Raw genomic sequence first — 11,504 nt, 5'->3', positions numbered from 1 at the left:
GAGATGCAATAGGAACTTTTCATTATATTTTATATTTGTTTGTTATTAAACTTTATAAATTCTCATTGTGTAGATATTTTTATAGGACATAAGTGACATAAGAAAAAACAAAAATACCACAAAAAGCTTTTTTTTTCTATGAATTAATTTCTTTGTTATTTTTGGTCTTTCTATTTGTAAAAAAAAAACAAATAAGAAACGTTTTTGTAAGATATTCCTGTTGTAAATAAGTATATATATATATTATATTTAAAATAAAAAAGTTTTGTTTGTAACCAAAAATTATGTAAACCAGTTAAACAAAAATCACAAGGGAAATGATTCATTTTCTATTTATATAAATAGATATTATATATGTATTTTTTTGTAAAAATAAAAAAGCAAAAAGCAAAAAGAAAACTGAAAAGCACACACTCTACACACAAAAGAAAACCGTTAAATATTTAATTTTATACATACTAGAATATAATATGTAAAGTTTTTTATTTAAAAATTAATAAAAATAGATTTAAGATTTAGGACCTTAAGGAGTCGAGTGTGTCCCTTATCGTTATCGATATCGTTATCGTGCGGAACGAGCTATCGAGCAAACGAGCAAGCGAATGAGCGAGAGAGAGAGAAAGACCTATTAGATTTGTAAGACAAAATTTAACTGTATAAAGGAACGTAAGTGTATATTTTTTAAGGATAACAAAGGGATATATCACTCTCTCGCTCTATGGCAGTATATACATATGTATAAAGAATACGACACATTGTAGCGAGTTAGAACATAATAATTTAAAAAATATATATTAAATAAAAACATTAGGATTATATACAACATTATATGCATAGAAACAAACTGAAAATTTGCTAAAACAAAAAAAAAAACAAAATGATCAAGATGAAAAAATATTATTTATTGTTATTCACAAAACAACAAAACAGAATGAAAATATTATTGAGGAAAATTTCAACTAACAGCAAACACACACACTGTCTCTTTCTATTTCCTTTCCCCACACTATCTCTCCTCTTTGTCTCTTACAGAGCATTTTTAAACTAACTAAAACAAGAGACGAGAAAACTATTTATAACTGAGGGATTAAACTGACACACAACAAACAAATTTAACTAAACAACAAAATATAAAAAAGTGAAAACATTAACAAAATAAGAAAACAAATATTTACCTATTAAAGAAGAATAAAACAAAAACAAAAAATATAATCATCATTGAAATAAAAACAAAAACACACATTTGAATTATATATGAATAAATATATATATATATTTAATTGTAACCATTTTATTATTATTATTATTTAATGCAATGCAGTATATAAACTTATATATAAATATATCTAAAGTAATTATATATATAAAACAGAAACATAAAATAATAAAAAAAAAAAACTTTTAATGTTTAAGGTAATTTAAATTAAAAGAAATTATTATTATTACAATGAAATAAAAAATTAAAAAAAGAAAACAAAACATTTTTGTAGATAAATGTGAAAGCGAAAGTCAGAAAAAAAAAACAAAACACAAGAAAATAAAATAAATATGAGAAAAAAATATTTAAATAAAATTTTGGAGTTTTTTTAATGCTAATTTGGATTTTAAAATGCAAAATGGAGACAAGTTTGAAAGGTCTTTTTTTTAAAAGATTAAAAATATCGGGGTCTATTATGTAAGACAACTAAGAAAAAAGTTGAGTTGTAATCCGGCAGTCGGTATTACCGATCACAACTAGTTGACTGTCACAAGTCAACCAGTAGTCAACTAAAAAATGGTTGACTTTTTAAATGAGTTCGGGGTATTATGTAAGCCAGTTGAGTTGTCTCTCAGTTGTGATTGTTGTCAAAATTCAGCAACTGATATTTACTAGTTGTGTAGTGCATTTGTGTGTACAAAAAAATAACGGTAGGCATCAACAGTTCATTGAAAACCAATTTTGTTTAAGAAAATAGAGAAAAAAATTTAAGTTTTACAAATAATAATATAAACATTTGTAAGAAAATAATTTTTTTAGATTAAAAATAACTAAAATTGCCCAATTCGAGAGGTTGATTGAGGTTCTGCAGCAGAGCCTTACGAGCATTGTGGACAGATACGTTCTTTTACTACGTCTAGCACTTCTTTTAACACTACCGAAACTGTTGGCTGAGCAAGGCCTAAATTAAAATCATTACCACTGCACTTTTGGTAACTTCCTTCTGCCATGAAACGTAGGGCAGTGCAGTTTGAGAATTGGTGGGATTGCGGAGGAACGCTGTGGTTGTTTCAAATGATCTTTGATTTCATTTAGCACTTAAACAAATGCGTCTTTGTTGAGTCTAAAATAACTTATAAATCTGAAACAAAACGAAGTTAAAATCAACACTCATCAAAGAATTTGTTTATAAATATTACTTTTTGTTTGGAAGTTCCAATGGATTGGAGTGATCTCGAATATTTTTTCTCATCAGCGCAACATTCAGGGGATTTTCTTCTTCCGAATTTCCAAGAAACAAATCAATAGAACTCTCCATTTCCTATTATTTTGTCTTTTTTATAAAATTTTGCACTGAATTCAAAATTTTGAAATTCCTACGTATTTTACTTTACACAGCTGATTTTGACACAAAACTAGCACATAAAAGTAGGCAACGTATTTGGTCTACTCAATAACTCAACTGAAAAAAGTTGTCTCCTATAATACGATTTTTTTTGCAGTTGTCTTCAAATTGAGTTGTCTTGATTACAACTCAACTCAACTAAGTTAAGTTGTGATCCATAATAGGCCCTTAAATAAATAAATTAGGTGGTGCAACAGTCCGTTTAAAACTAGGGCCTAGCGACTACTGTGTTCAGGGATGGAGGAGACCTACAGTTTTAAGCCGAATCCGAACGGCTAATTTGAGAAAGCACTTTTCATGACAAGAATTACTTTTGGAGGATTTGTCTATCAGCCTTATTGTGACTTTCACACGGAAAACCATTCACATTGAAAACTTTCGTTCCCACGGACTTTCAAAAGCTATTGGGAGTTTCGCTCGAATAAAATTTCACATCAAATCGGAAATGACAGTTCGAAAAATAGACATGTTCAAAAAACTGAGACCTAAATAAATTTCCCTTCTCTATGATGGAAACAGAGACTGAAATCTAAATCATTTCTTCTTATTAATGGAAAAAATTCAAGAAATTAATGTGGCGCTCCAATTACTTTCTAAAGCTGTGCCCACTGAGTGCAAAAACACTATTTAAATTCAACCCCCATCCACTTATATGCAAAAAAAAAGTAACTGAGCGACCACGTATACAAAATTTCCCTCTCCGTTTTAAAACATATGTGCACTGATGTTTTTAAAATGAACCGATCTTATTGCATGTTTATTTATATATTTTTTTTGAAGACAAGTGCGAAACAAAATAAATTTAAGTTGTATTTTGATAAAAAAGAAAGTGAAATAATTGAGCATTGAAATTCGAATTTTATTGGATGAAGAAGGAAAACGCGAAGAACGAGCTGTTCGAAGATCTTTAAGGTATCATTCCAATCCCTTGGAGTTGAGCGATTCCTTGTACAGAAGTATTAATTCTTATCTACATTTTTGTTTATTAAAACAAAGTTTTCAGATTTCAGCAATACTAAAGAATCAACAAACCAACATTTAAATTCCTCCTCCGCAAACGAAACAAAAGTTTGTGATATCACCCAACGTCAAACTGTGTCCGCTTGTTTGCGATGTTTTGAAGAGGGTGCGTATCAAAAAGTGGTAGGTAAAGACTATGAAATTGGTTTGGCGCAAAGCTCTTTCAGTATTGTTCTTTCGGAGGTTTTAAATATTTTTGAAAGGTTGCTTTGTCCTCTTTGGATTACTTGGCCAACAACAGATGAGAATCGAAAAATTGCTCAGCAATTTTATATGAAATATAAGCTGCCAGGTGTTGTAGGATTCATAGACGGAACAAAACATAATTTTAAACAAAAATGAATTATAACTACAAAACTAACTTATTTTTTGCTAAACTCGTATTCATTTTTAACGTACGGGCGTGCGCTGTTAAGCTCTTATGTGAGCTGCTTTGAACATTTTAGCTGTTGAGAACGTAGCATTGCACACGGAAATAATGCTTACAATAAGCGGATATTTTCGAACATGGGGATTTTTTTTGTCCGAAACTCACAATAAGGGAAATGGGAATTTGTCCATGTGGAATCTTGTTCCCACGGAACCTTTGTATATAGAGCTGTATTTGTCGCAAAAAGCAGTGCTTTCTTTTTATGGCACAGCCAGGGATTGAAGCAAAGACTTCTGGCATGACAGTCCAACGCACTAGCTATCATAAAGTCAAATGTGTTTTTCCAAATTACGACTGTTGGACTCATTGATTCTTAAGTCGATCGCTATCGATACAATTGATATATTAACTCTTATGTCTAGTAAATTATCTAATTTAATAGATGAATATGTTTCTTTTCAGTTTTATACAAAACTGACATTTTGTGTGAATTTTATTATAGATCAAATTTTCGAAATATACTTCTTTAAAAATGCATAAAACATAATTATTTAGGCTAAGGTAAAACAAAACATGGAGGAACAAATTATTATTTCAACAGAATTTTGCTGCCGGAAATTATTCGGAAAAATGTTGTGAACACAAACCTCCATGCTTCGCAAGAAAAGTAAAGCTTTGCAGACCTTAATTACTATAACATTTAACGAGTTTGATCATTTCGAAGCAGATGCAAATTTAAGCAATATAGGGAGCGTATATTTGATTCCTTTGAATCCTGCTTTCCAGCGGGTAATATTCACGTAAACAGCTGTTTGTGTGCAAATCTTGGATAAATTATTTTGAATTCATACAGAATGTAAGTTCTATCATTTTGTGTTAATTTTTTAAATTTGGATATGGACAGTATTGAGCATTTTTTTTCAATTGCAAGGAGAAGAAGAGGTAATCATCGAACAGAAAGCTTCCCAGAAAATGTTGAAAATCAAAAAGAACATTTATTTTCATTTTAAAATAAATAAGAAACCATTTTTTTTCAAAATGATAGACTTAAAAAAATATTAAGTTCAATTTAAAAGCATTTCATTATGTATTGAATATTGTTGAATTGAATACTCCCTTTCCACAAGGGAATGATTTAATTTCCAGAAAAGACCAATATAATAACTTCATCTTCTGCTGAATATTTATGCATTTTATTTGGACGTGTTGTTTCTGTTTATTATGGGATTGTTTATTCTTTTAATGGGATTTGTAGTAGCTCTGAACCCGGAAAACTTTGTTATTAGGAAAACATATTTTTATCAACCACCTCTTTCATTGCTGGGGCCTGATTATGAGGTTCGCGGCAAATCGTTTTGCTAGCGAGTTTGCATTTTTCAATTATTGCTTTCGCTTTCGCCTTATTCGTTTTGAATTCGACCAATTAACGAATTCGAAGTTTGAAATGTCATAATGGTTGTTGGCGAGTTGAATCCGATAGCTTTTTTGGCAGATTCACAGGCGTGTTTATTATTTTTCAGTGTTCGATTTCGTGGATTATGTATTTCTTTATTTTAATTTAAAAATGTGAGTTAGCTTTATTTTAATTTTCTTATAGTTTATCCACAATAAAATATAAAATTTTAAAATTCATTCAAGGAACGATAAAAACAAACAAACAAATCGACATCAATTTTTGGCTCTCGTCGAGTTTATGAAAAAAAATAAGGGCATTGCAACGTGAGCACTCTTTCGAAAGTCGAAATAGTTTGATAAATCTATTAAGACTAAGTGTGTAAATTAATTGATTAATTTGATTTCAACTAAAAGGAAACAATACTTACTCAGTTGAAGGGAGATCCAGAGGAGATGATTTGTTCCTTAGTAGTCTTCTGGACACCCGTAATCTTGAGGATTCCTGGGATTCCTCAAATTCCTCACTTTCAGAATAAATATACACCATAATTGATTCCATTCCAAATTTCACAAATTCAATCAAAACAAAACAAAATTTGTGTAAAGCTGTCAAGCCAAAAGTGTCAAATCACTGGAATATAGAGAGAAAAAGTCAAACCAAAATAGGAAGAACTACTTTCGCTTCGCCGCGTTCGTTAATAAGGAAATACGAAGCGAGTCGAATTCGAAAGGTCGAATTGAAAACGATCCATCGCGATCCTCATAGTCAGGCCCCTGGTCTCAAGCAATATTTTTGACAATATCTGTATTTATAAGGTCGTCAGAATAAATATTTGTAATAAAGCATTTAAAATAAGTTTTAAATTACATATATTTTATTACGAACCACTCAGACAGACAATCCATTGAAACAAACCTTAAATCTTATAGTTTCATAGTTTTAAAAAAATACAGTTTCGGGTTGATTTTTGTCACTGAACTTTGATTTTGTCATTCTGTAAATAGTTGAAAAATACCAGTTTTTAACGTTACTTTCATATTTTTTTATATATGTACATTGCCAACAAGTACTATAAATAAGGGTACACATTTTATAATCGATTTTCGCTTTTTTCAGCTGGTAGAAGTTTTGTAGCCGGAAACGTTTACCACCTGGGGCCTGAGTATGAGGTTCGCGTCCAAAGCTACATGTCCAAAGCTACAAAAAAAATTCGATTTGTTGTTTTTTTTTTAATGCCAATTTGTTTACAAATAACATGAGCTTTGAACCTCATTAATCATGCGAGTGCAGTAGCAAGTTTGGTTTCTTATAAGCAGTAGTTTGCTTTGTTTTTTATTTAGGTTTTTTTTGTCGATTTTCAAAATGATTTAACATGGATTCTGTTGCTAGTGGTACGTTAAAAAAAAAAGACAATGACACTTTTTTGCAATATTTTAAGTCCAAAGTAAATTTTCAAGCTTTTTTAGATAATGTGTTTGAGCAGTAAAAATAAACATTTTTTTTCTTTAATAATGGAAAAGTTAAGTTGATTTACATTTTTCTGTAATAAGAATAGTGTTAAAAAATAGTTAAATGTATCCTTTATGGGAAACAATCCTAAAACATTGCGAGTTTTTGCGACTTTTTAAAATATTGGCTTTAAAAGATGTGGGGATTTTTTTTTAATTAGATTTTTTCTTTTTTGACACAGGATCGCAATCAAGTTTAAATTTTCTTTCAAGAAATAAGCTTTCTGAATTTTTAAGAAGCTGTACGTCTCGTGATATTACAGAAAAAAATAATTTTTTGGGAGCAAACGAGACCAATATTGAAATTTCAGAGGAAATAAAGAAAAATTTAACGAATTTTGCATATGAACATAGAAGAAGATGGCTGAGTGCCTCAAGAAATAACAACACCTTCTTAAAATAAAATATAAATTAGTTGCATTATGAAATTTCGTTTCCATTCAGAGCTCATGGCCTTGTTGGACGGCCTCAAATGGATTTTTCAGACCTAATTTTTTACGTTCTAACTATAGTGCCGAAGAATTAAGCTATGCTGCGCAGATGCAACTTTGAGAAAGAGGGAAACTTGATTCCTCATATGTAATGAAAAATATAATATTTTCAACTCCTTCACGAGCTTGAAAATATCAAAAAGCTTTAAAGAAAATGGATCAGGAAATTATTCCATATACAGCAAAAGAAGCACTTTCAATAGTTGTTGAAGGAAAATTAACTAAGTTCCAATACAATCTTATAAGAGATTCTGCAATAAAACATATGTATCCAAACTATGCAACTGTTTTAAAATTGCGCTCATATTTTACCAAGTAGTTACTTAATCATAAAAACAGAAACTTGTTTAAAAGCTTCAAAGGTCCATTGTGCATAGAAAACCAACAATTCAATTCAAAGCAAAAATCTTATTTTGTATTACTTTATGTTAGTTTTTGAAAGGCAAAAGTCTGTCAACAGAATTGTTGCTCTAATTGAACGTCGAAGTCCACCTTCTCATCGTGAATTTTCATGTAAATTTTATTTTCTTATTTCAATTTTCCTCGAATCGAAATTTTAAGCAATGAAAGTGATCGTGAATACAAATTTCACTCGTAAATACAAATTTCACCCGGAATTTTCGTCTCAGTTGTGAATCTGCTGGACACCTAGAATTAAATTGCCCTCGAATAAAAATTCGATGACTAGAAAGTAGACTGTCGTGGACGAAAAATTCCCTTGGAATGTTTTCCGCTGTAGAACATTGTAAGCTTAAATTATACTGAAAAGTTTCCCTCAAAATTACCTGGAATTGTTGAATTGAATTTTTGTTCCGGAGAGATTCATGCTTAAGAAAAAAAATCAAGGAAGATTTACGACATGCATGCACCACATTAAGGGTTGCAAAACAACCGAGCCTAAAATGGAGCTGCGTTTGCTCAGGGGCCTGATTATGAGGTTCGCGGCTGATCGTTTTCAATTCGACCTTTCAAATTCGGTTCGCGTCGTATTTTCTTATTAACGAATCCACGATTGTTTGAAAACACTACGATTGCTGTGCTTCTAAAAATGCTTGTGTTTGATTTTCCAAGTATTCATTGTGGTGCAGTTGTAGTTGTACCAAAGGTTTTTGTCGAAGGCACGAATCTTTCACAATTCCGCGATTGCAGAGGTTCTGAGAATTCTGGTTGTTCATCACCTTTGACATTTTGACTAGAAGTGTTTCGATTAGGACTTGAATCCTCATTGGAGTGATATGCACTCGTGTCCATTTGTTCGGGACGATTTTCCTCCTGGCACCCATATGAAGACACGTTAATCCCAGTCTCACATACCTTCGATTCAAGAAGCTTTATTATGTCTTCTTCAAGGGGAGAAACGGGTATTAAGTATTTTTCCCACCACCTGTTCCACGGATGCATTTGGTGTTGTGACCAAGTTTTTTCTTATGTTGTATTTGAAATCCTTCCAAATCTTAAAAAAATCATAGCATGATAGAGTTAAAAGAACAAAATGTATGCATACTTTCTTCCAGCTTTCAACATTTTTACGAGGGGGTCCTAGACTATTTAAAACTTTTGAAACATTGTCCAACAGTTCACTTGTTTTAACCCGATATTCAGGACCGACGAGTGCTCCCGTTGCAAGGCCCTTATTTTTTTTCATAAACTCGACGAGATCCAAAAATTGATGTCGATTTGTTTGTTTGTTTTTATCGTTCCTTGAATGAATTTCAAAATTGTATATTTTATTGTGGATAAATTATAAGAAAATTAAAATAAAGCCAACTTGAATTTTTTAAATTAAAATAAAGAAAGAATCCACGAAATCGAACAATGAATAGTAATGAACACTCATTAACCAGTGAATCCGCCAAAAAAAAGCTATCGTATTCAACTCGCCAACAAACATTATGACTTTTCAAGTCGCCTTCGAATTCGTTAATTGGTTGAATTCAAAACGAAGAAGGCGAAAGCGAAAGCAATAATTGAAAAATGGCAAACTTGCTAGCAAAACGATTCGCCGCGAACCTTATAATCAGGACCCTGTAAATTCTTCCGACTGAATTTAACTTCTAACAACCCTTTATGTGTAAATGGAGGCATTGTCTTGTTGGATTGTCATTTGTGCCATACAAGGTTAAAGCTCCTCACACCATTAAACGGCTATGATGTCTTTCCTTTCTCAGATCATGGAAATATAAGTTGTAGCCAATGGGGCCGCCAAGGTTAAACTTCTGAAGTTCACTTCTACAAGCAACAAGCTCTCTTGAAAATTTCATCTGATTCTGCTTGTGTTCTTGCCTCAGAACAGGTTAATGTTTTAGATTTCCTCCCTGAATAGGTTCAATTTTTTGTGTTATCCTGTTATGTTACGGTTGTTATGCTAGCTGATACATAGCCTGGACCCTTATTTTAGTCACTGGTAGAGTTAAATTTGAGACAAATAGTAAAATTAACTGCTTTTCTCACAATAATTATGTTGTTTTGTTGGACTTGTACCAGTTTTGATTTTTTTTCCATATTTTTGTGGATCAGCAAGATAATTGCTATTGCACATCTCGAAAGTCCTAAATCTTTTAAAGCATCTATTTTCTGTAGCTGTAAGAGTCCTTTCCGAGCACATGTTTGTTTCAAATTGAATCAAAACAGTTGTTTTTCAACGTTCTTTTGGACATTATATGCAAATGTTTTTAATTGATCGCACTTGTAAACTCCTACACAAAAATATTCGCAATGACCATAGCTTACCTTCGACTTAGGACATTCAAAATTTTTGGAAAATATAATTTGACTGCCAGTTACAAAACCTTGTTAATATGTTAATAATTATTCATGAGCTTGCTTTGTTCGAATATATTGAAGACATACATTTTCTATCAAACATTTTTGAATATAAACAATTTGATATGATGCTGATATTTCAACAAGACATTTGAAAACTCTATTTTTATCAATCTCAACTATAAAAAAAAGCAAGCAAAACTTTTTTCTCCTCAATAATTTAATTTAAAATAATGTCAAAAGGACTGCCAATTAAAGATGCTCTCAAAATGTGGGAAGAAAAAACCAATAAGGTGGCAACCGAAGCAGAGGATATTGGGCTACAATTTCAATGGCCACCAATTGACAAAATGGATAGTACCCTTTCAACTTTAACCGAATGCAAGTATGTATTAATTGTTTTGTTTAAATAAGTTCATGCATAGAATTGATTTTTTGGATGTTCTAAGGTGCAATTCATACTCTAAACCATTAAGTCCACGATAATAATATGTACCTACCTACGGGACTATCTTTTAAAGACTGATAACTTTTCTGGCTTGTTTGCCTTTGAGTAAACTTTTTTATTATGGTTGTTAATCGAAGAAGGTGTACATTCGACATGAAAATGCGTCGATCAGTTTTTTACCAATTTTTTTTGATTTTTGAAAAATAGTCCTATTTTCATGTGTTACTTATTTTTTAAAACTTTAGAAAACTCAGCCTCTCAACAAACATGATAGAGAAAATTTCTGGTATCAGTGGAATGAAGAACTTGCGTATTCTTTCGTTAGCTAGAAACTACATCAAAAGTCTTCAAGGAATTGTAAATATTTTTGCTTTGGTCTTTCATGAATAAAATATTAACATTGCTTTTGAATTTCTGATTATCAGGAAGTTCTAACTGATACACTTGAAGAGCTTTGGGTGAGCTATAATTTAATTGAGAAACTTAAACCAATTGATCAAATGAAAGCTCTAAAAGTATTTTACGTATCGAACAATGCAATTAAGGACTGGAATGAATTTAGTCGTATTGCACATGCACCGAACATAGTGGAGGTAAGTTTTATCGGGAATCCTCTGTGCGATACCATGGATGAGGGTACTTTTCGAAGCGAAGTTGTGAGGAAGCTACAGAATTTAAAGAAGTTCGATGGAGAGCCAGTAATAAGGGGAGTTTAAGCCATTTAAATAGTTTTGCTTTACTTTTTAATTTGTTTGTTAAATTTATTGAATAAATTGAATATTTTTTGAGGTCCAATTTTTTGTTAAATTTGAGTCTTAATTTAATTTATTCAATTATCGGCGTCTTTGTTCATTTTTCTTAAATCGAAATCAAGTCTCAATAAAACCAAAAGGAAAAATAGTAGT

General features: G+C 31.1%; 1 protein-coding gene across 1 annotated transcript; it reads left to right on the top strand.

Annotated features, from left to right (window-relative positions):
• Positions 1-10,248: 10,248 nt before the first annotated feature.
• LOC129944448 (dynein axonemal light chain 1-like) lies at positions 10,249-11,406 on the top strand. The gene is made up of 3 exons (XM_056053878.1): positions 10,249-10,536; positions 10,845-10,956; positions 11,025-11,406. Exons 1-3 carry the CDS (start codon positions 10,385-10,387, stop codon positions 11,313-11,315), a joined length of 555 nt encoding a protein of 184 aa, XP_055909853.1. The 5' UTR covers positions 10,249-10,384; the 3' UTR covers positions 11,316-11,406.
• The last annotated feature ends 98 nt before the right edge of the window (positions 11,407-11,504 follow it).

The sequence above is a fragment of the Eupeodes corollae genome, chromosome 2 (genome assembly GCF_945859685.1).
Source record: "Eupeodes corollae chromosome 2, idEupCoro1.1, whole genome shotgun sequence".
NCBI lineage: Eukaryota > Metazoa > Arthropoda > Insecta > Diptera > Syrphidae > Eupeodes > Eupeodes corollae.
This window is presented reverse-complemented; position numbering and strand designations above follow the sequence as displayed.